Source organism: Trachurus japonicus, chromosome 9, assembly GCF_045865225.1.
Source record: "Trachurus japonicus isolate A0001 chromosome 9, Traja_1.0".
NCBI lineage: Eukaryota > Metazoa > Chordata > Actinopteri > Carangiformes > Carangidae > Trachurus > Trachurus japonicus.
The window spans coordinates 10,484,920-10,512,542 of record NC_140915.1 but is presented as its reverse complement, the minus strand read 5'-3'; the positions used below and the strand labels follow the sequence as shown (position 1 = coordinate 10,512,542).

General features: G+C 40.9%; 1 protein-coding gene across 1 annotated transcript; it reads right to left on the bottom strand.

Moving 5' to 3' along the window:
• Positions 1-1,757: 1,757 nt before the first annotated feature.
• On the bottom strand, positions 1,758-27,428 carry cnot6l (CCR4-NOT transcription complex, subunit 6-like). Its single transcript, XM_085785899.1, has 12 exons — positions 27,332-27,428; positions 20,871-20,992; positions 19,319-19,505; positions 17,056-17,141; positions 15,738-15,827; positions 15,487-15,555; positions 13,834-13,991; positions 11,473-11,627; positions 10,352-10,503; positions 9,312-9,539; positions 7,708-7,910; positions 1,758-5,367 (listed from the first exon to the last, which is right to left on the bottom strand). The coding sequence occupies exons 2-12, from the start codon at positions 20,980-20,982 to the stop codon at positions 5,146-5,148; spliced, it is 1,662 nt and encodes a 553-aa protein (XP_085642025.1). The 5' UTR covers positions 20,983-20,992; positions 27,332-27,428; the 3' UTR covers positions 1,758-5,145.
• Positions 27,429-27,623: the final 195 nt, after the last annotated feature.

Here is a 27,623-nt window from a genome sequence, read left to right as displayed (position 1 = left end):
TTGTCAAACACGATGCACACTTTAGATCGCACAGTACAAAAACCTGCCGTGTCTCTGACGCTGGCAGCTCTTCACCACAAAGCTGCAAGTTCTCCCTCCAGACAAAACAAACGCTTCCCTCCCACCCGCCTGTGGTGGTGGAGGATTGGAAAAAAAAAAAAAAACAATGTGGTGAAGAGCTGCAGCTGTTCGTCAGGAAATAGAAACTCAACATTTTTAGTTACATAGAACAGGTTTAAGTGCAGTTCTTCAAAATCCTTTTGAGGGATAATGTAGCACCTTTGTTGGTGTCTGCTGGTGGCTGAGAGTCCTCACCCAGTTTCACTTCGCCTACTGCACACGGGTGAAATACGTAAATCTGCTGAACGTCGCCCCAAAGGCAGAAACTTTAAAACACTTTTTTTTTTTTAACAAATGCTGCGAGGAAAAAAATGGTTAATTCCAAGAAACAGCAGTCTGGCATTTCTTATTGTTCTCAGTTTTGAAGATGAGACAGGAAACTGAAAACTGTCAAACCAACTGATGGGGTTCAGACCTTTTCTCAAAGTGTTTTGACACCTCAGTCTGTGCCTCCCACTGCTTTTATAGATTACATTTTATTTTATCATGGCCTAATTTCAGCAAACTAACCAGTGCATTAACCTGTGATCACTATTGTAAATTAACAAAGATGCCGTTTAAGATTTACTTAAAATTTCCTCTAGCATGCGTTTGAAAGGTTGTTATCAACTCAGCACAAACTTTGCATGATCTCATTTTGGTGTCACGTTCTTAGATTCCCTTCCACCGACTTCATCGTCTCCTGGTTTGGATGCAGCGACCCAACCTGGTCGACTTGTTAGAGCAGATTAAAGTCACTATAAAGCCTTCCTTCAAATGCTTAACAATAATCCTCAATGAACCCAGTGAAGATTACTGGACGTCTGGTTGGCCTCTACAGACTCCTGACCTCATGTGGTGACCACACTGCTGTAAACTTAAGTATGGCAGAAAAAAAAAACAATGGAGAAAAGAAACAAACAAAACAAAACCAGGGCCAGATATTGAACAACAGGATTATTATTAAATTTTTCTTTACATTCAGAAATCGCATGTGATGGCGGTTGTGGTAATCCTGTGGACAAGACAGCGGTAACTCTTTGCAGTGGAAATCTGCAAACACAAAACTCACCGAGGGGAGGGAGAAAAAAACCCCACAAACAGGTGAGAGTGTGCGTTTCAACGACTGATTTGTCCTTGAACATTATGGATACAAAAAAAAAAAGATGTTTGTTTGCTTTTACAGTCTGAGGTGAGCAATGATTCCTCAGTTTCAACTCCTCATGACCACATCCCCAAAGGTTGGTTCAGGAAGGACTGGCGGGTTGACTGGATGACTGGATAGATGGATGGATGAATGGATGGATGGATAAATAGATGGATGGATGGGTAGATGATGGTGCTGGGTTAATCTCTGAGCGTCTTGGTCTCATGGGCAGTGCTGCTGTTGGAGGAATTGTACAAACTAGGCACGTTGTTTGTAGAAAAAGTATGCGAGGTGCGCTACAGAAACAAATCAACAGCTCAAATGCTCACAGGTAGTGACAGCTGGGTATTACTGTGGGGAAACGTAAAAGACGTGGCTGTGGATGAGCGTGGAGAAGACGGATGTGGAGGGATCTGGGAAGCCATTTGTAGGGGAAAACTCAAGATGGAAGACATCAAATGAAAAGAAAAACAAACCAAAAACAAATCTTTTTTTTTTTTTTTTTTTTTAATTTTTATTAAGCATCATCTCAGAGTTTGCAAAGCTTTGAGATGACACTTAAAAAAATGTGCACTGGAGAAATAAAAAGCAATCAAGAAGACAAACTGCTTTTAAACCTAGAACGTTTTATCTTTTCTTCTCAAAAAAACGTGGTAACACTGAATTGTACAAAGTACCAGTTGAAAGACTGACTGCATGTTGGAGACAGAAAATGCCCGTAGTTTAAAAACAAAAGTTGGAGAGAGACATTTTTGTCTCTACAAGAGTATCGTGGACAAGTGGAGGTGGTATTCACATATAAGATCTTAGTGCACCGGGCAAAAAGAAAAAGAAAGTACAACACCAAGTACATCTTTGACTTGTGAGAAAAAAAACAAAACACACCCCTTTATCTGGAGAACGGTACATTCCCCTCACAGACGTGAAAGACGCCCTGTCGTCGAAGACAAGTTTAATTTCTGTACAGCTGTTGTACAAAATCAGAAAACCCTGTGAGGTGAGTTTCAGGAGTGAAGTATAGGCCTCGAAATGCTCACAAACGATCACAAGAGTCAAATCGTGCAACGGAAGCAAAAGCCGAGACTTTGCGTCCAGGCCAGTTTACACTGATCTGAATGCTGTTTAAAGCTGAGGTGTCGTGTTGTGCAGACACCATTTATCCAAAAAAAGAAAAAAAATATATAATTATGGCTTTTTTTTTCTTGAACAGAGCAAATGCTTCGTCTAATTAAACTACTTCAATCTTAAAAAGATCCAATACACTAGACACTACAGCAGTGAAAACGTGCCAGATGTGTTCAACGTTGCAAAGATAGTGCTGGGTATCAAATGCCGGTGTTTTGTTTTTGCACCGCCCAAAATGTGTCTGTTAAACTGTAAAGTCAAGTCACTTAGGCCTGGCACTGACAGACCTCTGTGACCAACAAATGACACTTGGACTGTGGTTTATTTTGTTGAATTGATCATGTGATCATGACCACAAAGGTTCTGACACATTAAGATTTTTTGCAAGGTTCAAAAATCATTGAATTTTCTTTTAAAACTTTGTCTACGTAATGGAAAATGTATGTATCCTATTGGCTCCAGTATTGATACCCAGTCCTACCCTTGCATCCATTCATCTTTTTATAATGTCCCACTAATTTGTCCAACTTTCTCTAAAAAAAAAAAAAGAAAAAAAAAAGCCTTACAACAAAACCGAATAAATGATTTAGTTTTAAAACTCCAAAGTGTCTCGAAACCAAATTTATCTCAACACCTTTTTTTTTGTACTTTGTGACGACTTTAAAATTAGACTTTTTTTTTTTTTTTTTTTTTTTGAACTTCCCAAATTCTGGGAACGGATCAAAAGTGCAGCAGTAGCTTTATCGAAAAAAAAAAAAAATGCACAAAGACGTGGGACTTGTACTGCAACAGCAACAACAACATATATGTATGTATAAGTACATACGTTACCTGTGCTTATAAAGGATTTTCAGAACAATAGCTTCCTGTTTGGTTTTGCTCGTACGTGACTCTGAGAGTCTTTAGTTTGAGAGGTACTGCTTGATGCATAGTATAGCCCTGAGTTACAACTTACATAAAGGGCTATTAGTTCTAATCGTCTCACACAAATATACAAAGTCTAGAGTCCACAGGAATCTTTAACATTAAGAGGCTCCAACGACCAATTTCATAGCGAGCCACTGGTAAATACATTCGGCTCCTGATCGCGAATCATTAGCAGATTCTTCTCAGGAAGATTGTTTTTTTTCTCTGGCACCAATAAATAAATATTATTTTATTATCGGCAGAGCATAAGTCACTCATTCGGGGGAGATTCTTTGGCCAGTCAGGTGATGGGGAAACAGGAGGACACTCTTTTAAGACCGCGGATGTTCGAAAGCACGACTTCAAAAAGTTAAAGTGTTAAAGCGCATTTGTTGGTAAAAGTCAGGATTGTGTTTCAAATATGTCTTAAAACATGTTGTAAGAAGCACGTTTAAGTCTTTGGGCTCATTAGGGTGCAACGCTAATATATTTGAGGGCTCATTTGGCCTTGGATTGATTGTTTTGTTACTTCATAGTGCTTCAGAAAACGCCTCTTTTAAACTACAGTGAGCGTAAATCAGCCAAGGTGAAAGTGAAAGTGAAAGTGAAAGTACCTCTGCAAGTAAAAAATATTTAGCAATGATCGATACAAGACCCGTATCAGAGGAAGTGAATGCAGCTGAATGCAGCAGCAGCTCAGTTAACATCCACGCAGGACTGCGACGAGGCTTTCAGGTTGGCGTTAGCCGATGTGACATCCATGTTCAGGCAACACCGATCCCAAAACAATGTGGAAAACGAGTCCCAGAGAAGCCGGCGTCAATTTGAAAGCCCCCTCAAATAAAACAGTCCATCATCAAAACTCCCAGTGCTGTAATGTGACCTGCAGCTGTGGCATGAGATGATTTCGTACTCCCGCTCCCATATGAAAACACACCAGTTTAGTGTTACAATGAACGTTACGTTACTTTTAAAATGCCCAGTCAGCACTTTTAATCTTTTTTTTTTAAAAGAAAAACTGCAGGTATTCTCTCACCTATACGTGACTTTTAAGTGTTTTTGGTGTTTCTTGGCTGATCAACGTGTAAAATATGCACCGATGTAAACAAACCTTTGACGCTCCTCCGCCTACGAAAATTCATAACTTAAAATTCAGCTCTTCTTCGTAGTGTTAAACTGCTTTTTTATTTAAAAGACTTGTCAAGTTTAGTTTGGTAGAGAGATGTCAGGTTCCAGTTCTACAAGACAAGTTGTGTTTTTTTTTACTCTTAAAAAAATAAAGATGATTTCACAGCTACGTGAAACGAGAACAGAAACCCAAATGAAGTGCGATAGATTTGTCTCACAGAGGTTGGTGATAGTATTCGTGAAGGTTTGTCGTTTTTAGGAGCACAATCTACAAGCGGCCATGATCATGTCTAAGGCAAAAAAACTAACACAAAACAAAACAAAACAAAACATTGGGGGCGACCATAGCAGCTTCATCCCAAGCCCAACATTTGGTATCAAGACTTTTCAAGGGGAGAAAAAAAAGAAAAGAAAAGAAAAGAAACATTTACAGTGTGCAAAAAACACAAAATGGAGCAACAAACTGGGCGAATACTTCACTCCTTTTAGGTAGGTGTGTCTCGGGATCGGAGGGGGAGGGGGAAGGAGAGGGGGGGGTGCAGGGGGGGTTGGATGGTGTCGGAGTTTGAACATGATCGGTAAACTGTACAGGGTCCTGTATAAAGCTGTAGGAGGAGGAGGAGGAGGAGGAGGGAGGACAGTGTTTAAAAGGTGGGAGGGAGTTGGGGGGGTAAGGAGGGCCAGGATTGGAGGCGAGGGGGGGTGTTGGGGGTCTCTCTCTCTCTCACTCTCAGGCTGCACTACCTGTTGACGGGCAGGTGCAGCCCGTTGAGGGGGTTGAGCGGGTGGGGCAGGGGGGGGTGCAGCTCCAGCTGGGCCAGCAGGGAGAAGTGGTCCGAGGGGATGTGGGGGTGGGGGCAGCCCGTGATGTTGTTGTCGACCAACCACTGGCTGTCCAGCGGGCCCATCAGGCCCAGGACGCTCATGTGGGTCTTGGAGAAAAAGATGTAGTCAATCACGCCCTGCGGACACAAACACACGGAAATCAGGATGTTTTCCAAACAAATAAGAGTCAATGACGCGTTGCAACCCAATGTCAAGTGGTGAAACCGGTATTTTTTCCATAAAAATCTGACTACATACACATGAAAATAAATCTGGACTCAAATGTGGAATAAATGCAATTCACTTTTGCAATGCAACACTGTTTCTTTGTATATAAAATTTGCATAATTTGTCACATTATTTAGAAGAAAAATGGTGTTTCTAGTATATGTCCTGACCAGTGTTGCCAAAATGCATTAAAATTCAAATATAGAACAGCAAAAAAAATTAAATGAAATGTTTTTCAAAAGAAAGTATCTATGTCCACATGTACACTTAAGTCCACTGTAGGTGGATCAACTATTAAATATGTATCATTCTTTTGTAGTTACACCATTTGACATTTTCAGGGGCATTCAGTCTTACTTTTTTTTTTATATATATTTCAAATGTCATTTCAACTGACATTAAAACCAAAATGAATACAAAATGTGCATTTTAACAAATCTTTTACAGTAAAACAATTCTTTAAAGATATTTCTGAATTGCTCATCTTGCCAAACCCTTATTTATCACTGACCCATAAACATAAAGGTTCTGGAAAAATCTGCTTATTTATGGTCATGCTGAAACTTGCACAGGAAGATTTGTACCACTCATACAGTATGTCTCTCTACGCGATTAGTTTAGCTTAGCATAGCACAAAGAGTAGGAACAAAGGTAAAACCTACTGTACCTGAACTTAACACCTTGTCACTTCTTTCCTTGACAAACTGTGATTCATCATTTTTTTTAAACTCTTTGTTTTTTAATAGATTAAGCAAGTGATACAACCTGTTAATTAATGAGCTTTGCACTTCATGTTGTCACGGTGTCAATCTTCTAATTTAACTCTACACAAACAGAAATGCAGCAAATTTCCCAAAATGACAAACACTTTCGTCATCACAAAGCAGCTGCCCTCTTCACTTCATGACCAGGATAAAAATGTTCACATGATACTCTTCATTAATCATGTCGCTCCTCTGACTTCATGCCAAATGACTTTTTTTTTTTTTTTACTATACCAAGATTGAGGAGACACAGAGACTTCAATTTACCCTCTTCAGAATTTCCATTTACACCTATTAAGTGCTATCACATTCTTGGATCAATTTTGACCGAAAGTCTTTCGGTCTAAGCTGAATCACTGCACATTTCTCTGATAAGAAAACTGGAGGCGACGGCATCTTCGGTGGATTTGCCAGTCAAAAATAGGAAAATTTCACGTTCACGTTTTTGTTTATGTAAAGGAAACAACTTCTCATGCGTTCAGGCTCAACTTCTTTCCGGAAGCTAATTTTGGCCTGGTACAATATGAGTCACTTTCATCGCTTTGGACGGAGGATGTTTGCGTGCTAATGAACCGACACGCTCTACAACTTTACCATTAATCAGTCACCAAATGGGTTCATTTGTTCATACGGAGGTAAAAACCCAATGACGGCATCTGAAGAGGAACTACAACAAAAACATAAGTAGGTTTCTAAAAAAAGGATCCCCTCCAAAAAAAAAAACACGGATCATTTTAGTGTTTCTGTATTTTGGATAGTGAAGATTTGCGCAAGACAGCCGGGGAAGTCCATCGTTAATTACTATTGCGATTACGAGGAGTACAGCTGCAGCCTGAATGACGCATTGGAAACCAGAGGTGAAACTACAGACTGTATACAGACTGATACAGACTGTATCTCAAGCAAAGCGCCAGTGAGGGTTTTCCAAACCCACCGGGCGCCCACAGAGAAATATACTCAGAATGGTATATAAAACATCCCACGTGTATGAATCTGTCTAATAGATTCAGGCTTTAACGCCTCTCACTGCTCAGCTGTACTTCATTTAACCCCAACACTGTACTGAACAGAAAGTGTGTAGGCCTAATGACTGTATACAGTGTATTCCAGTCAAAATCCGTCGCCTTAGTGATTCAGATGTAGCCTAATCTGGTTTGGTGCAAAGCATTATCACATTACTTTTCATTTAAAGTTTGGGTTGAGACGTGTAGTTTTAAGCCTGCCAATGATTGAATTGTGGGAAACCAAAGCACAAACGTAGCGCTCGAGAGACGACGGCCTGTTTGCTCAGTTACGCTCAAACTCCAAAACCTCAAAAAGCCGTGAAATTCGATTCAGTTTCGAGAGTTTGCTTGTTCTAGAAATGAACGGAAACCAATTGGAGACGGTAAACAGACCCAAACCGTCTAAACTCGTCAGCTAACAGGATTTGTCAAACTTGCGATCAGACAGTGGAGGCTTTTAGTTTTTTTTGTTTTTTTTTACCTTGAAGTCATATGTGTAGTTGGTGTAAGGCATTAGATTGCTGTCGTAGGCGCTCTTCAGCTGGAAGCTGTGTGTGATGCTTCCGTTGGAGTTGCCGTTCTTGCCGTTGCAGCTGAAGTTGGTCAGACATTCGTTGTAGCGTAGCTCCTTGAAGTCCTTGTGGTTCTCGGCCACTCCTCCGTTGCTCAGGTATTCCACCACACCTGGAAGAATGAGGATGTTTGTGAAGGTACGGCACATTGACCCTGAATATCTCTTGTTTTATTTAAAAGGGATAGTTCAACATTTTGGCAAATTTCACCTATTGCCATAAAGACACAATCCAACAACTCCAAAACACTCTCATGGACAAGTTGTGACCTGCACATTCATCACATTATGAAATAATCATGTATAATTATTTAACATTACGGCACATTAAGCAAATACTCAGAACTACGCTTTTGAAATCACACCGCCCAGCAGCCGTGTCTGAAATGTAGTTCCGGTGTAGATATTTGGCACAGATCTCCTAGGCAACGCTAAACAAACGTTCGTGAACGCCCGAGGTAACTACAGTATTTTAATCATTTTCGTCACTGTTAGTTGTGTAAATGTTTAATCTTATCATAAGAAAATATAAATAGCTCACTTTCGTCTACCTACAACTTTTATAAATCCTCACGACCGATCACGATGTGCCACGTCATCGCCAGTCTCATAGTGTGGTCCACCAGAGCGTTTTGGAGTTGTTGGATTGTGTATTTGATGAGTTTGATGAGGGAAACCAAGAAATCCCTTTAGCCTCCGTAGCAGTGTAGCTCTGAACAGTATTGTAAAAGTGTGTTCCAACATTATTGGCATCAGGTTGTGTGACTTGAACTCTCTTTGGGAGAAACGTGTCCTACAAAGAGCCAAAAGCATTATGAATCATGATCATGTTCTCAAAAATGAATTTGCACTTATGCCGTCAGGCCGGCGTTATGCGCTGCCTCCCAGAAAGACCAATAGATATGGCAGGTCATTTGTTCCCTCAGCAGTCGTGCTGTTAAATGCTGAGTTGACTATGTGAATCCTTCTTATTTATATGTATGTATACATATATATATATATATATATATATATTATCTTCATAGAAATACATATACATATATTTTTTTACCTCTTATTTTTATTCTTAACATTGTTACTTTTTAATCTCCTAAGATTGCACTTGACCGTCATTGCCTCGTGTGTTACAAGTTTTATTTACACTTTTAGATATGAGTTGCATTTGTACATTCCTATGTTCCATCATGCTACCTCTGACATGTGTGTTTGGCTGTGTGTGACTGACTGTATGTGTATGATGGATTGTAGAAACTGAATTGCCCGGCGGGGATTAATAAAGTCTTCTGTTACTGTTACTGTTACTGTTACTGAGCAGCTCACGGCTCTGCTCCACCGTTCTAAAAACAGCTTGCACAAACCTACTGCTAAGACTATAGGGATTATGGCAATGGGCCAATTTGCCAAAATGTTGAACTATCTCTTTAACCCCACAAAGGCCTTTAGATTAGATTTGTCGTGTGGTGACAGTTTAACAAAACCAACCGACCAACCAACAAAGAGTCTGAGCATCGTACCGGAGTCGGGCAGCGAGTTGAGGTCAGCACACAGGACGATGGGGATGGAGGATGGGTCGGAGGTCGGCGAGCCGGTCGCCACGGAGCCCGAGGCCCTCTCGGCGATGCTTTTCAGCTCCGAGAGGAACATCATGGTTTGGATCAACTTGACGTCCGAGTACTCGGGGTCCCAGTGCATGTGGGCGTTGGCTACCAGGATCAGCTGCCTCTCCTGTGGCGGCTTCATGCCTGAAAACAGAGATGTAAAAAAAAAAAAAAACTGATTGGCTGACCCAGTATGTCTGCAATATGTTTATTTTAAAAAGGAGGAATTATAAAAATGTCAAAACCCCAAAACTACCAAAAAAAAAAGTTTACAAGTAGTGATGGAGGTTTGTGAAATCCCACCAAACCTCCAAACAAATCATTGTTTTATTTTGGTTGAGTAAAAGTACAGAGCTGTGATGCAACTTAACTCAAAAAAATGCTGAGGCAGTATAGGAGAGAAAAAAAATAATCAAAAAAAGGGAAAACAGAGATTTTACAGAGCGTCAATGAACACGGATTCAAACCACAAACAGGAAGTCTGGCTGCACACGAGCATCACTATGAAAAACGGCCAATATTTCACAAGCAGTGGAAATATACCCACAACACAACACAACAGACCAGTGAATGACATCTAGTGAATTCTGTTGAGATCTGATCAAAGTCACAAGTCTGACACCTTGTGGCAAAATGACGTTACTGTACTGTAGATGAGTTATTAATTATTTGACGGATGCATTCATTTGGATCGCTAGTTACAAAATAAATAACCATTGTGCTGTGGTTTCATTTTGGCTACAGGGCGAAAAAAACATCTATAGTCGCTGAGCAGTGGACTGTTAATCAGGCTCAACAAGCCATAAATGTCCCTTTATGAGATGTTCTACATGGAGATAATTAATTGATAGCTAAATAAAAGTCCTGCTGTGGGAGGCTGCTGGGATACTTAATGCATTGCTATGGATCACAGCTCAATGAGGCAGCCATCTTTAGAGTTAAAGGGATGCTCTTACCACCGGAGAACACGTCCTTGTTGACCTCGAGCAGGACGGCCACCCCGATGTTGTCTTTGGTCATCACTCTGTTCAGCATGACCTCCGAGCCCTCCGAGTTGGCCATCGCCACCTGGTTGAACTCCACAGTGTGTTTCTGCACCATTGTAAACCTGCAGGAGCGGCAACAGAGGACTGTTAGACGGACTCTCTTCTAGAGTTAAAGGGATACTTCACCCAAAATCGATAATTCGCCAATTTTCTACCCACCATCGTCATGCCAAGGAAGGGTTTAGAGAACTTTCAGAGTCATCAAAGCGCTTTAGGAGTTCCAGGGGGGGTCCGGCTGCATGGCAACGGATTTTCATATAATGGCGGCGGATAGAGTTCACTTTTGAATCGTCCAAAACACACACTATGAAACATCCAGATACCTCCATACTGCTCGTCTCTACTGACCCAAGTGTCCTGAAGCCGCCACATGAAAAAGTTGTTCGGAAAAAAATAATGTGATCTCTGTTTTTAGCCTTGTTGTAGCAGTAGCTCCCAGTGGCTGCGTGAGATTTGTGCGAGATGTTGTTCTGTGTTTACTTCATACATCCAATGGTTTACAACGACCAATGAACACCTCGCAGCAAATCTCACGCATGTGCACAAACATCAACAGAGCCACTGGGAGCTACTGCTACAACAAGGATAAAAACAGAGATCACATAATTTTTTTCCAAACAACTTTTTCATGTGGCGGCTTCAGGACACTTGGGTCAGTACAGACGAGCAGTATGGAGGTATCTGGATGTTTCATAGTGTGTGTTTTGGACCATTCAAAATGAACTCTATCCACCGCCATTATATGAAAATCCGTTGCCAGCCGGACGTTTTGATGACTCTGAAAGTTCTCCAAACCCTTCCTTGGCATGACGGTGAGTAAAAAATTGGTGAATTATCGATTTTGGGTGAAGTATCTCTTTAAAATCTCTCAGCTTTTCCAAGGAAACACAACGTAGGTATCACCACTAACAATCACTACGTGGTCTGTCAGGTCTGCCTCCAGGAATATCGTCTAATTTCACACAGCAAACACTCTTGGTGGTCCGAGCAGCTCAAAAATGAACAAACGAAGCACAGAAGGTTAAACTCACTTCTCGGTCTTGAAGAAGACAGCGCAGCCGTCCACGTGCTTCCTCTCCTGTTCAGACACCAGTTTGGCACGAGACTTTGGACAGAAGTAGCCGTCGTAGCCGCGCTCCTTTAGCGTTTCCAGAAACATGGTGTAGTACTGCTCCGTCTCCACCTCCTGCAGCACACAGGGTCGAGAAAAGAGAGAAACCGTGAAATGTCTGTGTCGTGGTGTCAGTGAGAAGGTTTCTCAGTATCTCAGCGATCTGTCCTAAAGATGAAATAAAAAACTGACAAAGACGTTTTCATGTTCACTCAGTTTCTCTTTTGAATATTCTGCGCGATAAGTGAAGTTCCCATTATACATTTTGACAGAGTAACTTCTATATAACTTTACATGTGACAGGTGGATTTGAATTTTTATCCAAGTCCATGAAGGATATCGTTGTGCTCAATAACATCCTTCAGTATCATTTGACATACAACAAGAGATGTGGGAACATACTGTACAATGTCGGCACATTATCTCCATCATAAGATTGTGGAATATGGAAGTCAAGTTAACCCCCTTACACTCTCTTTCTTTCTTTCCTGGGATTTTCCTGATTTTTTAAAAGTTTTTCAGATCCAAAATGTTCCCAAAAAAAACCTCCAGGTAGCGTGGAAGGTGATTAAACACGGCGGTGAATTTCTCTGAAGTGATATTATTCACATCAAATATGGGGCTTTCCAATCAAAGGAAAGTAAACACGGTATCCCAACCCCCAAGGACCGGCACCAGTTAATCAGTAATGCGTCTGCCTCTTTATCTGTGGCAGTAGACAATGGCTCTGTTGTGTCGATGGAGAACGGTCGGACGCTGCGAGTCAATGCGAGCAGCTGACACTGACACTGATATTTACAGTACAGAAGAGACTGAAAGACCCAGCAGAGCCGATGCTGTTCATTAGAAGTCAGCGGGAGGAGACTCCCTTAGAAAAAGAGATGAGGACAGAAGACAAAGAAAGACAAAACTTCAAATAAGGCGCTTGGGTCGATTGTGGATGCGGCGAACACACAGCGGGACTCTCAGCCCGACTCGGCTTTCTACGAAGCTTTCGGGAGGAAACAGAGACGACTCAACCCTCAAAGCAGAAGAAGAAGCAGGTTTAAAGATTCAAATAACACAAGAAAGATGCAGCAGGCAGTGATCACACATTTTCTGTAAACGCACAAAGATGAGGTTATACTGGGAAAATCTTATGGAGGTATATTTTTCCAAACTTTTATCCTATAATCTGAGAGGACACGACCAAAGTTGGACATGCAGGAAAGGAGAAAACCACTCACAAGAAACTGGCTGAATATAAACGCATCAAATCAGACACAGTGGCTGGAAACTGTCCAGGATGTTCTCATCATGGAAAAGTTAACAGATCTTTTCACAGTCAGAGTTTTAAAAGAACTAGAAAAAAACTGAACATTTATAAGAGGCTCAATGCCAAATTAAAATAGTTTAGTTTGTCCACTGAAAACTTATCCTACCTGTATGGATCCTGTGGGGTTTAACAGTGCAGTGTAGCTCTAGGTGTGTCAGTCAATCCACCCACCAACTTTGGTTCAGGCTAGAACATTTGACCCACTTTTAGATGGATTACTGTCAGATTTGATTCAGACTACAGAGTCTGGAGATCTAGTGAGGCTTTAAAGAGGAACTATGCAAGTCCGGTCGTTTTTCCTCTGTTTTGCTAAACCTCCTCTCGGCCATGCGCATTTGTTTTTAACGAAGCCTGTGAAAAATCAATCCATGGAGTGGCGGATAACATTATATAAAATATATGATGTTACGACGTGTGTATTTGTGTAGTCTTAAACAAAAGGATGCGGGTTACGGAGTGTGTTTGTGTCGCGGTGCCACAGAGACGAGAGCTGGGACGCCAGGGCGGCGGCTAATGTGGCAAGGTTGGTTTTCAGCCAAGAGAGCCTCCGTTCTCACTCGTAACAAGTCACAAGTCATGTAGTTAACGATCACAATTACTCCAGAGCTTTTTAATTAAGGTAAAAATGTAGCCAAGCCATGGGAGAAATCCTGCTTAGTTCCTCTTTAAACTCTTCAACTCTTTCACACTCTGACTTAAAAAAAAACAAAAAACACAATGACAGGAAGAAGGTATGTGAAAGGTGATCAAAAAATACCACACATTTCAATAAGACTGCTTCCCTGGAACGAACATGATCACAGTAAGAGATTCCCTTTGTTCATTTTCACTTAAAATGACATAAATACTCACATAGAAACAATAACAGAAGCCTGCTTTCTGTGTGTTTCACTGGAAGTTTGAGCTTTCAGTTAAGAGGAACAGGAAGACAATCTTCCTCCTCCACCTGTGGCGTCGGTCTTTTACCTGCAGGCTGATGATGTCGGCGTCACAGCTGGTGATCTCCTCCATGATGCCTTTCTTCCTGTACTCCCAGTTGAGGGCCCAGGACGGACAGTAGCCGTACAGCTGTCGCGTGGCGTACTTGTCGCACAGCACGTTGTAGCACATGACCGTGAACGCGGCTGCAGGAGAAGATGGACACACAGGAAACACAGAATAATTTAAATACCTAGAACAGCAAATCTAAAAAGTTTTTTAAGCATTTACTATGTGCAAATGCTGGGGATTATCTCTAAATATGTATATTTTATATTAGGCTGGAACATTTTATCTCATGTGTGAAATGACAAAGGGGAGGTCATGACACTCCCAAGGCTAGAAATTAAATGTTGATTTAAAAACATGTAGCACTTTATCTAGCAGATGTTGCTTTAAACACAGTCTCTTGGTTCGGTTTCATTGTGCGCTCACATTTGAAACAGAAAAGGCTGTTTTCATTTTTCAACCTTTTATGTCTCAGTGTGTTGTTCCTACACATGCTGTCTTTTGAATTCATCTTTTGCTGTTTAAATGTGTTGAATAAAGACGATGTTTTTGTTATTAATCCGATGCAACAACAACGACATAAATCTCTTACATCTCTGTCTGCTCCAATTAGTCTCTTAAGTGTTTTATTTTTCTTCCTTTCATTTACTTTCAGGACAAAGCGACGGCCAATGTTGAAAGCTGTGAAGCACTGGGCGGCTTCGCATGTTGGCAAGTGACGAGGAAAACAACAAACAGACTATCAAATCACAAAACTAAAACTGTGAAATGTTGACAGAAGTAAACACAGCAAACTGACTGTTCTGTGACTTGGAGAGAAAAAAAACAGGACGAGACTGAACGTGGCTGTTTGGGAGTAAAGCAGCGTCTGATTGCTGCATAGCCAAACAAGATAATCAGCACTGAATCAGAACAGAGGAGGCCCTGAGTCTCTCTTCTGATGAAAATCGATTCACATAAGAGTTGCAATTCTCATTTGATACGATTCAGAATCGATATAAAATGTCCCAAAATCGATTAAAAATGAAACAAATCTGCTGGCTGTAGGCCTCCATTTCCTTAGAATTTAAAAGGCTGCATGTTTAACTGCACTATTTTTTAAATAAAGAGGCACTTTTAATTTTGTTACTTAAGCAATATGTGATATTGCTTTCATGCAACAGTTTCAACAATTCCATCTAAGCATGGACAAATGTTTAAAACTCAATATATGTGGAAAAAGACACTTTAGTCATTCTGTCTTGCAAAGCAGACTGGAGTAGAACATGAGGATCCTTTGCACACTGATAGACTGAAGCAGAAATCATTAGGAATCAAATCGTTTTGAATTGGAAGTCGATTTTGAATCAAATCTAATCGTGAGATAGTAAAAGATTCCCACCCCTAGATAAAACACTCAGAGAAACCAAATTATTCCGCAGGTGTTGGATAGTGAGCCCAGGTGACTGCGTTGTTGTGACATCACAAAGTGACAGGAAGTCCTGACGGCTGGTTTTAAGGCTCAGTTTCTCAGTACAGGCCGTGTGCATTTCTCTGTGGACTGAGGCTTTTGATACTTTCACACTTTAAGTAAAACAAATATAGATAGTCAGATCAATAATGTCTAAACAAACAGAGACTTCCCTCCCTTACCTGAGGGGATCATTTGGTCTCGCTCTTTCAGAGTGATCCAAGGTCTTTGGGGCAGCTGCTCCGGGTGCACTGGAGACAGGAGAATGAGGATTAGTGTTCATTTGTCCACGGCAAACACAATGGCATACCTGCTATTATATACCTGCCGTGCTGACTGAGGTTCACAATAAACCGCAGGTTAAATATGCATGAGCTCTGATAAACAGCGGTGTGTGTGGTCAGGTGACGTTGCGTTGGCGAGGCCCATTTACCTGCGAGATTGTCGAGCATGTAGTTCAAAAGCTTTCTGGTTCCGTCCGGCTCCTGGTACAGATTGAGGATGTCTTGGGACAAAGGGTTTCCTGCAAAACAACCAATCAAAACCTTCAAATGAAAAAAAAAAGAATAAAAGAAGCATAATACAAACAGAAACTCAATTAAACGCTTTCTTTATATTAAAAAAAAATGTTTTTGCCTTCACACACAAAAACTCCTGATATGACTGATGGTAGGTTTGTGATATTGATTAGGTTCAAAATTGCAGCAGATTTCAGAATAAAACACTGGATGGTGGTGGTGGTGGGCGGGGCTTTGGGTGACTGCTTAGTTGTGACATCACAAAGTGACAGGAAGTCCTGACGGCTGGTTTTAAGGCTCAGTTTCTGAATACAGGCTGTGTGCATTTCTCTGTGTGGACTGAGGCTTTGATACTTTCACAGTATTAATATAGAACCTAGAGCTGCTTTATAATCACACTACACATGGACGTCTACCTTTATACTGTATGGAGCTTTAACACAAACATCTACCTTTATACTGTGTGGAGCTTTAACACAAACATCTACCTTTATACTGTATGGAGCTTTAACACAAACATCTACCTTTATACTGTGTGGAGCTTTAACACAAACATCTACCTTTATACTGTATGGAGCTTTAATACAAACATCTACCTTTATACTGTATGGAGCTTTAATATAAACATCTACCTTTATACTGTATGGAGCTTTAATATAAACATCTACCTTTATACTGTATGGAGCTTTAATACAAACATCTACCTTTATACTGTATGGAGCTTTAATATAAACATCTACCTTTATACTGTATGGAGCTTTAATACAAACATCTACCTTTATACTGTATGGAGCTTTAATACAAACATCTACCTTTATACTGTATGGAGCTTTAATACAAACATCTACCTTTATACTGTATGGAGCTTTAATACAAACATCTACCTTTATACTGTATGGAGCTTTAATACAAACATCTACCTTTATACTGTATGGAGCTTTAATATAAACATCTACCTTTACACTGTATGGAGCTTTAACACAAACATCTACCTTTCTATAATGTGAAAATTTAAAAATTTAAAAATTGAGGTCTGAATAATATTATATTTCCAGCCCCATGCCTGCACTACAAACCACAAGAAACTAAAGTTTGTATCACCTAATCTCTGTGTTTTCTGATATTAAGTGGTACAGTGGTAAATTAAAGATGTCAGAAAAATATAATCAAGAATATAAAACTAACCACGAGGTCCAATATAATGGGTAGGGAGGGGTCATAGTAAACACTCACCTTTTAGCCCCAGGGTTTGTAACTGGAAAAGCCTCCCAAGTTCATAAGGCAGAACTCGCAAAAGATTGTTGTTTAAAAGCAATTCCCTGCAACAAACGGGACACAGATGTCAGTGTTTTGTGTTTCCGTCTTTTCTTTCCTTCACAAACTTTTCTTTTGTGGGTTACTCCTTGTGCTTTTTCTTTTACTGGTGTCAAAAAACATCTTCTGCTTTGTTGTCACTTCACTTTTAGTCTCTCAGTGAAAATGCGCCTTTGCTTGTCATCTTTTTTTTTGGGTGCCATTGTCAGTTTTTTAGGCGAGATGCTTTTCAGAGCCGAACAGTATAAAACTACTCTCACCCACATGTTTGTTGTAAAATCTTCCACTTTTCCCTCAGAGTGTTTGATCGCTGTGTGTGTGTTTTTTTTTCTCTGGGATTCTTCTGTCACATAATCCCGTTGAATGAATTATCTACTTTTCCTCCCCGGAGACTATAATACACATAGTTTACTAAAAAAAAGAAAAGAAAAACGCTCTGTGTGTCATTAGTGAAATTGAATCCTTTATGTCAACTTCAAGCAAGTGGACAAACGCCAGCGAACATGAGGCCGAGTTTGTTTGCTTCCCATTTAAATGAAGAATTATCCAAACGCAGCAGCAGAGACAATGGGCCTCGTTCATTAAGTCATCGGCCGTTACCATCGGTCGTACATCAAACATTCATAGCAAGTCTGAAAGCTTCACTGCTGCTGCTGCGACCACATCCATTTACTTCAAACAACAGCTCATATTTGTCCTGTGCAAACAGCATTAATGGAATAATTACAGATCACCCTGTTTCCTGATGTGTGCCGCTTGTTGGCTCCACATCATCACAGAACAAAAAAGGCGTTCACACGTTTAAAGGACGGGCTCAAATGTTTTCAAGTCTGCTTTAAAAAAAACAAAAAAACAAAACAAACAATTGCTTTCCTTTCCGCTAACGTGCATGACAGAGGACAAACTCCACAGTCGTACGCCAGAGTTATTTAAATTCAGTGGAAAAGTTTCAATGTGTTTTTTTAAAGTAGCGAGTTCCTCTTTTTGTGTTTTGCCGAACGTCATTTATATTTGGCTTTGAATAAATGAGTCAAAGCTGAAGGTCACAACATTGGGAGGGAGGAAAAAGGAAATATTTTTACTTTTTTTAACAGTTAACTACGTCCACTAACTCATCTCCTGCACTGAGGCAGTCGATGCTTTAAAAACTCCTGGTTGTACTGGGCCATTGTGGACAGTGTCACCTGGTAATAAGCAGATCTATCTTATCTTGTACTTAATTCATATTATCATTAAAGGGATACTTCACCCAAAATCGGTAATTCAGCAATTTTCTACTCACCGTCATGGCAAGGAAGAGTCATCAAAACGCTTTAGGAGTTCCAGGGGGGGTCCGACTGGCAACGGATTTTCATATACAGTAATGGCGGTGGATAGAGTTCACTTTTGAATCGTCCAAAACACACACTATGAAACATCCAGATACCTCCATACTGCTCGTCTGTACTGACCCAAGTGTCCTGAAGCCGCCACATGGAAAAGTTGTTCGGAAAAAATTAATGTGACCTCTGTTTTTATCCTTGTTGTAGCAGTAGCTCCCAGTGGCTTCGTGAGATTTGCTGCAAGATGTTCTTCCGTGTTTACATCAAACATCCAATGGTTTACAACAACCAAGGAACATCTTGCGCATGTGCACAAACATCAACAGAGCCACTGGGAGCTAATACTACAACAAGGCTAAAAACAGAGATCAAATTATTTTTTTCAAACAACTTTTTCATGTGGCGGCTTCAGGACACTTGGGTCAGTACAGACAAGCAGTATGGAGGTATCTGGATGTTTCACAGTGTGTGTTTTGGACGATTCAAAAGTGAACTCTATCCGCCGCCATTATATGAAAACCCGTCGCCAGCCGGACCCCCCCTGGAACTCCTAAAGCGTTTTGATGACTCTGAAAGTTCTCCAAACCCTTCCTTGGCATGACAGTGGGTAGAAAATTGGTGGATTATCAATTTTGGGTGAAGTATCCCTTTAATATATTGAAAGACAATGTACCTATTGCAGTGTGAAATATCATACTGTGATCACTGCAGATTATAGAGCAACTCTCTAACATATAATGATCTGTTTTTCTTTCTTGCGCTCTTGTTTTGAAAATCCAGGATCTCTAAGTATTTACGGTATTTCACCGCGCTGTCCCTGAACGCATCACTGCCGCGGGCGCCGCCGCCAACCGACCCACCTGAGTGAGACCATGTTGCCCAGTTCGGCGGGCAGGCTGCGGAGCTTATTGGATGACAGGTTCAGGTAGACCAGGTTGGGCAGCTTGGCGATGTCCGGCGGGATGCGGCTCAGGTTGTTGTCGTTGATGTGCAGCGCCGTCAGGTGGGTGAGCGTCCACAACGTGCTGCTCAGACTCCTCACACGCCCTGCACACACACACACACACACACAGTTAAACACACACAGGTACAATTGTTAAACACACAACTCAAAACAGACTCACTTCACTTCATTGGACTTCTATTGAAAGCGGATGTGAATAAGCTTCTTTTTTTTTTTTAAAGATGCTGGTTTCCATTGAAACCACAATAATTTGGGTGGTTTTTTGTGCCAAAAACCAAAAGAAATAAATTCAGATTTTCAGACAGGATAAATTGTTTTCACTGTGAAAAACCCACAATATGATGTGTCACTAAAACCTCCAATTAAAACCAGACAGCTCTGGGATCTGTTACTGCACTTCAATACAGAGCTTTTTCTTCAACAGCCTCCATTACATCAGAGCTAAATGACAGTAACTTATCATTTGATATGAGGAAACTACAATAGAAACCTGTTGTTAATCATTGACTTCATCAACCTGAGAGAGTTTAATCATTAACATTTCTTTCAGTTTCACATCCATTCAGGTCCTCTTGTCACTGAGCCTGAAGCTGTCCATTCACTTCACAGATTTCTTTTCTAATTTAAAGGGAAAGATCAACATTTTGGCAAATTGGCCCATTGCCATAATCCCTATAGTCATAGCAGTAGTTTCGTTATCTTTATTTGTCGGTGCAAGCTATTTTTAGAAGGGCGCAGCAGAGCCGTGAGCTGCTCAGAGCTACGCTACGGAGGCTGATGGGATTTCTTGGTTTCCCTCATCAAACTCATCAAATACACAATCCAACAACTCCACAACGCTCTGGTGGACAAGTTGTGACCTGCACATTCACCACGCTATGAGATAATAACAGAACGTTATGAGACAGAGTTGTTTTAGAGGGAAATTCATGCAAAACCGCTGATGCGTGTTCCCATCAGGGGCAGTTTTTCAGCAAGCAGTCTCTGCATTTACCTCTAAAACAACTCTGTCTGGTAACGTTGTGTTATTATCTCATAGCGTGGTGAATGTGCAGGTCACAACTTGTCCACCAGAGCGTTTTGGAGTTGTTGGATTGTGTATTGGATGAGTTTGAAGAGGGAAACTTTGCCAAAATGTTGAACTATCCTTTTAACTTGAACTAGTTGAATCAACAACAGGTCAGGGAGAGCAGATTTGTTTTGTCACCGAGGCTGCAACTCATTAATTTCTCATTATCGATTCATGTGCTGCTCCGCAACACAACACGACGTTAGGGAGCAGTTTGCATCAACACATGCGAAACACCGGCGACTTCCTGTCCCGCAGAACTGGAGCCAGCAAACAGGAAACGACACGACACACTGGACCGTTCTGACCTGTTTCTAGGGTTACAGGTGCAGAGGGAAAGGGAGGAGGAGAGGGGTTGGGGGGGATTAGTTGGACTGACCAGATATCTCCAGCTCGGCCCAGTAGGACTTCTTCCCATTCGCCGCCTCCTCGGCCGACATGATGGTGTAACATCTGCGGGGATCTGGGGGATCATATTTTTCCTTTGGCATACCTGTTAATCTGAAACACACAGAGCAGAGAGACACACACACACACACAGGGACGGTTTAGTTTGATTTCATGACTTCATTTAGGTGGCACCTGCTTTTAATTAAGAGAATTAAAATGAGAAACAGTTAAGAAATGTGATAAAAGCAGAGCTGCAACAATTAATTTAGAGTTTTTCCAACTTCTTGTCTTAAAAAACAATGAAAAATCCACTTTTAAGATCTAGAACATAACGATGTGGCGCCATAATGACTAATCTATTAATCAAGAAGATAATTGTCAGAGTAACTAATAGTGACAACAAACATTATCCACTGATTAAAATATTTTTCATGCAGGGAAAGAGCATCAAGGATTAAAATGGATAAATATTAACATAATTAAAGCATCATGTGACCTAATTGCGATTTGATATGAAATAATTTATTTATAATCAAAATAAAATACTTGGTAAAAAATAACATGTTAAAGCAGCAAACATATTCAGTTCACATACATATACATACATATAACAGTGATATAAAACAGACGGACAAGCTGCAAGTCCTTATAGCCAGAGAATGCCTCCCTGATGAATTGATCATTGATTAACATGGCTGATTAATTTCCTGTCAATTAAAGGGACATTGTGTAACTTCTCCTGTTATTTATTCACGAAAATCGATTATTTCGTTCAAAAGTCTGTTTTTCATTAATCAGTAATCCCCCCATCAACAAACTGAAGTGTTCCTTTCAGCTCTGAATTAGCCGTTCATATCATTCATATCTCCATGGAGCGGGTAAGCTCGGTGCTGGCTGCCATGTGGTGTCGCCATGTTTTTACGTTCAGTGGCAGCGTGACGGTAGGAAACCACGAAAACTCACCGCGTTACACTGATGCTGCATTCACCTGCAGTCGGGCAGACGGCCGTCGCTAACAAACCAGACGTCATTTTAGTCACAGAAGTCCAGAGAAAGACGGTAAAACGTGGGTCAGGTAAACAATACGACATCGCCATGACAACATATTGTCACATGTATTGTTTTGCCTCATGCTGATGGACCACTTGTTTACATAGAGGCTTGTTTATGCCGCTACAGTACATGCAGCGGCTGTCGTCCGTCTGCTGTCTGCCCATTTTCACGTGAATGCAGCATGAAAAATACGATTGAGTTGCTTGCGATATACAACCGCAACCCTAGATGGGAGTAATTCCTGCACAATGTACCTTTAACTAATCGATCAACAAACTAATATTGCTTCAACAAAAAGAAAAACAACTTCTTGTTCTGACTGTAGTGAGTTTGAGCTGAGAAATCTGTGGCTTCTGCCTTTTACTCTGAAAAGCCAAGTGTGACTAAAAGTTGTAAAACGTGTGTGTTAGTTGCAGAAACACACTCACACACACACACACACACACACACACACACACCAGAGATTCATCTCTAGCTCAGTCCGAGCCTCAATAACTGGCAGGCAAGACAAAACCCCCCCAAAAAGTATTTTCCAGTCACCTGCAAGTTATTTCCAGATGCAGATATTTTTACGCAAAACCTTTTTTAAGCAAATACTAAATGTGTGTGTGTGCAGCCAGTGACCTCTGCAGCCACACACACACACACACACACACACACACACACACACACACACACACACACAGACACACACAGTTTACTGGCATGCAGCTGCAGCATGAAGGTGATTTCCCACCATGAGACCGACACAGAGCCGCAGCCAAAGCCCCAGAAGCCGCAGAGGAAACTGAGCCGCCACCAGAACAACTGACTTCCACACGTCGTCGTCGACACCTTTGATCGTCGGTCAGACTCAGACGCTGCTCGTGATGCACGTGAATGATGATTCAGAAATAATAATGCGTTGAGGACGAGGGACAAAAAGGAAATCAGACTTTTCTTGAGCAGCTGTTTGGACCCGTGTTGTTAACGCTGTGTCTCAAACCACAGAGACAGAAGATGTCAACAGTGTTAAATGTTTCCCACGTCATCTCATCCCTCAGGAAAAAGGAAAAGGCAGGATAAAATTTTATCATTGACTTTTTCTTGGTTGAATAAAACTTTCAGACACCAGTGTTCAACCAGTGTTTAACCAGGACTGGATGATAAAACGATTAAAATATGAATCACGACATAACTTCTCATGGTCGACAGATTTCATTTGTCCGTGTTTTGCAGAAGATAAAAACTCAAATCAAAAACAACCTTCTGATAATTTTCAAATCTCACTTATGAGAAACAGGGAACATTTAAAGGGATAGTTCAACATTTTGGCAAACTGGCCCATTGCCATAATCCCTATAGTCATAGCAGTAGGTTCGTTACCTTTAATTGTCGGTGCAAGCTATTTTTAGAACGGCGGAGCAGAGCCGTGAGCTGCTCAGAGCTACGCTACGGAGGCTCATGGGATTTCTTGATTTTCCTCATCAAACTCATCAAATACACAATCCAACAACTCCAAAACGCTCTGGTGGACAAGTTGTGACCTGCACATTCACCACGCTATGAGATAATAACACAACGTTCCCAGACAGAGTTGTTTTAGAGGTAAATTCATGCAAAACCAATGATGCGCGTTGCCTTCAGGGGCAGTTTTTCATCAAGCAGTCTCTGCATTTCCCTCTAAAACAACTCAGTCTGGTAACGTTGTGTTATTATCTCATAGCGTGGTGAATGTGCAGGTCACAACTTGTCCACCAGAGCGTTGTGGAGTTGTTGGATTGTGTATTTGATGAGCTTGATGAGGGAAACCAAGAAATCCCATGAGCCTCCGTAGCGTAGCTCTGAGCAGGTCGCGGCTCTGCTCCGCCGTTCTAAAAACAGCTTGCACCGACAATTAAAGGTAACAAACCTACTGCTAAAACTATAGGGATTATGGCAATGGGCCAATTTGCCAAAAATGTTGAACTATCAAAAAAAAAAGCGACTGATGATACGTTATATGTTACATGTTATTTGGTGTTGTCTATTTGTGTATGTGTTTGAATGTGTGGATCTTCCCGGCTGCAAACCAATTTTCCCTGTTGGGACAAATAAAGACACTTTGACTTTGACTGTTTGCACAGATGCTGTGTGAAGTTAAAGAGCTTCAACCTCCGTGACACAGATGTTGAACCACGGTGCCACAGATCATGATTTACTTTGATTTCAACCCAAACTTTAATTAAATTAGAGCTGCTCTTTGATTTAACTTGGACTCTACAGACAGTCATCTTGTTGTTAGTCTCGCTCGCCAGACCCTCCTCCAGAGAAGAAGGAGAGTCTGGCTGCTCCGCCTATGATTCTGCGATCAGAGAAAAAAACGCTCCGGCCGTTTGGAATTCTTTCAACCAGTCACAATCGTTGTGGTCGGCGCCGTAGCAACGCCGTAGCAACGGTGCGCTTGCAAAATATTGCCGGTTGGAAACTGGATTTCGGTCCGCGGTGTAACGACGGTCGGCAACCGTTGACAGATATTTATTATTTTGTTTGGTTTAACGGCGGTTGGCAACCGCTGACGGATATGTATTCTTCTGTTCGGTTCATGACACGGATCCATGGTTCAGTTCCTATTGTTGTTTGTTGATGTTTCCCTTTACCGGGCGGACTGTGAAAGCTGCAGCACGGAGGCGGGACTTCCGCCGGGTGGCTCGTTCCGACCAATCAGAGGCTAATCGCAGCAACGCACTTCCGTCAGGCCAGACTATCTTGTTGTAAACAGTCACCACAACATACATAATGCTGTTACTAACACACCTCGTGTCACAAAATGTAGGCTAAGGCATGAATGTATTTGAATATAAGAAGAACAGGCTGCTTGTTGTATATCTGTCAAGAGGCTAATTTAAGAGCTGAAACTCACTATTATTGTTACAAACTGCTGATTATATCCTTAATTAATCATTAAGTCTCAACATTAATACTGGAAAAAATGTAAACAGTCACTTCACTATTGTAAAGAAAAGAAAAGAAAAGCATCATATTTCCACATCTGAGCAGCTGGAACCAGGAAAGTTTGTCATTTTTCAACTAACCTGGTCTTAAATACTTAAAAAAAAAACCTATACAGTGTAAGAAACATGATTCTCCGACTAGCTGAATAAACTCGACAACGTATTATCACCTCCAGCAGCTCTCTTTCCAGTTTTGATTGTAAACACTGGTGATTAGTGTGACACCTGCTCCGTCAGCAGCTGCAGCAGTAAATCAGGGCTCAGAAATAAATAATATTATTATTACACAACTTTGTTATTGTCCACATCTCCGTGCACACGAACTGAGGACGTGTGTGCACATGGAAAAAGTAAAAACAAACTATAGTGCATGAAACTTTTAGGTGCAGTTTGGAGGTATTTAATAGCATTTCCACTAAAATACTGCACTTTTTTACTCCATTACTACATTTATCTGACAGCTACAGGTGGTTTTGCAGATTTGAATTTACATCAAAAACATTAAGAGTTTAGAAAATACAACACATTTCTTATGATTAAAAAAGTAGTTTCTGACCTTTTTGACTTAAATGTGTTCATATTACGTCATTACATAAGTGGACGTCTACTCCCTGACAGTGAACACAACAAATATCACATGCATTTTAAATAAATGTAGATACAGATTAGTAGTAATGTGCATGATAGTTCATATTATTGCACATTAGCAGTAATAACAATGATATTTTCTGTACAGTGCATGATATAACACAGTTTAACCAAATTACAGTTAGTTACGGTGACATGCTGACTGCACACTGTGTTATTAATGCTATTTATGACATCATTAGCCCTTTATATTATAATGCAAACACTTTCTTCAATTCTGCACTTTCCCTTTTATTTTATTTTATTCTATTTTATTCTTTCACACTGTTGTGTTGATAGTTTTTTTTTAGTGTACTTGCCTGCTCTACTCCCACCGCCGAAGGTTGGCTGAGGGTGAATAAGTTTGGAGACGACTTACATAACCTGTTTACACACTGACTACTGGGTCACAAGTAAGCGGCAGCAGCGGCTGCAGGCTGCAGGCTGATACACACACACACACACACACACAGACACACACAGACGGCCTGTTGGCTGCTGCTGCTGCGGCCACGGCTCTGTGTCACAATCACACGGCGACAGGCACGAAACTGAAGACTGTGAGTCTGTGTGAGTGCGTGTGTGTGTGTCGTCATCATCATCACATGTCCCCGATCATATCATATCAACATGTCACACACACATCAATCACATATTTATATACAGCTCTGGGGAAAAAAATTAAGAGACCAATGCTTCAAAATGATCAGTTTCTCTGGTTTTAGTATTTATAGGAATGTGTTTGAGTGAAATTAATGAACAATTTTGTTTTATTCTGTAAACTACTGACAACATATCTCCCCAAAATATTGCATTTATTTGCAGAAAATGACACCTGGTCAAAAAAAAAAAGGTCCAGTGTTTTAATTTAGACCTTGAATAGTGCAAACAAAACAAGTTCATAGTCATTTTTTTTAAAACACACAACACTGATGTGATGAAAGATTTCAGAAATCAATGTTGGTGGAATAATCTCAATTTTTAATCTCAACAGTGGTTTTTATAATCTTTATTAAATATGATAAGATGTCCTTGTGTTGAAAATGTTGATTTATTAAGAACATTTGGGCTTGTTTGGTCTCTTTTTTTTTCCAGAGCTGTATAGGTTAAACCCTGAGTCTGTTGTTGTTGCTTTGGAAACCGGTGGACTTGTGTTGTTTTATGTTGTGTTGTGTTTTGTTTTGTTTTTCTTTCTTTCTTTGCAAAGCCATGTAGTTCTCTTCATTTATTTTTTATATATTATTATTATTATTATTATAAGTAGGGGAAAAAATGTAGCCACGCCAACTGCACCGACAGCTGACAGCCGAGTATCCAAACATAGCTCCATAATGTCAAAAGTGACAAGACACCACCACCACCACTACTACTACACCAGCAGCAATGGGCCCCATGGTGGACAAGTTCGACCCCCCTCCACCACCGGCAGCTGTCACACCTGACAACCATGAGGTGAACACGCGTTTCTACCCGGTCTGACACCACTAAAATAAAATAAAATAAAATAAAATAACATAAAAAAAATACAACAACCGCGACAACCACCACCCCCACCCCCCTCTCTTCTCTCCTCTCTCCCCGGCTCAGTGAGCTCGAAGCACGGGGCTGGATTTGCGCTGCGCCCGGTGCTTCAGCAGCGACTTACGGACGGAGGAAGAAGAAGGCGAGTAGGTACAACAACCATAGGAGGAAAAAAAAAAAAGGGGGGGGGGGGATTTAAGTGTGAGATTTTACATTTAAACCCGAGACAGTCCCGGGGTATAAACAGAGTGTAAGAGAGTGTAAAATGTCACGTTACCTTCATTCGGGGGCGGTAGAAGACGGTTTATGGGGGGAATCGGTGGAGACATGCAGGCAGACGCGGCTGTTGAACCCGTTCAGACCCTGAACGTCTCGGAAACAGAAGGAAGAACAACAAACGCGACTTCCGCTCGTACTCGTCCGGTCCGCACACAACATCTACCCCCCGTTTTTTTTTTTTTTTTTTTTTTTACCTCAACCAAAAATATTTCTTTAAAAAAATAATAATTAAAAAAAAAATGAAGAATTTTGATATATGTAAAAAATAATTACAGATAAGTTATGCCCAA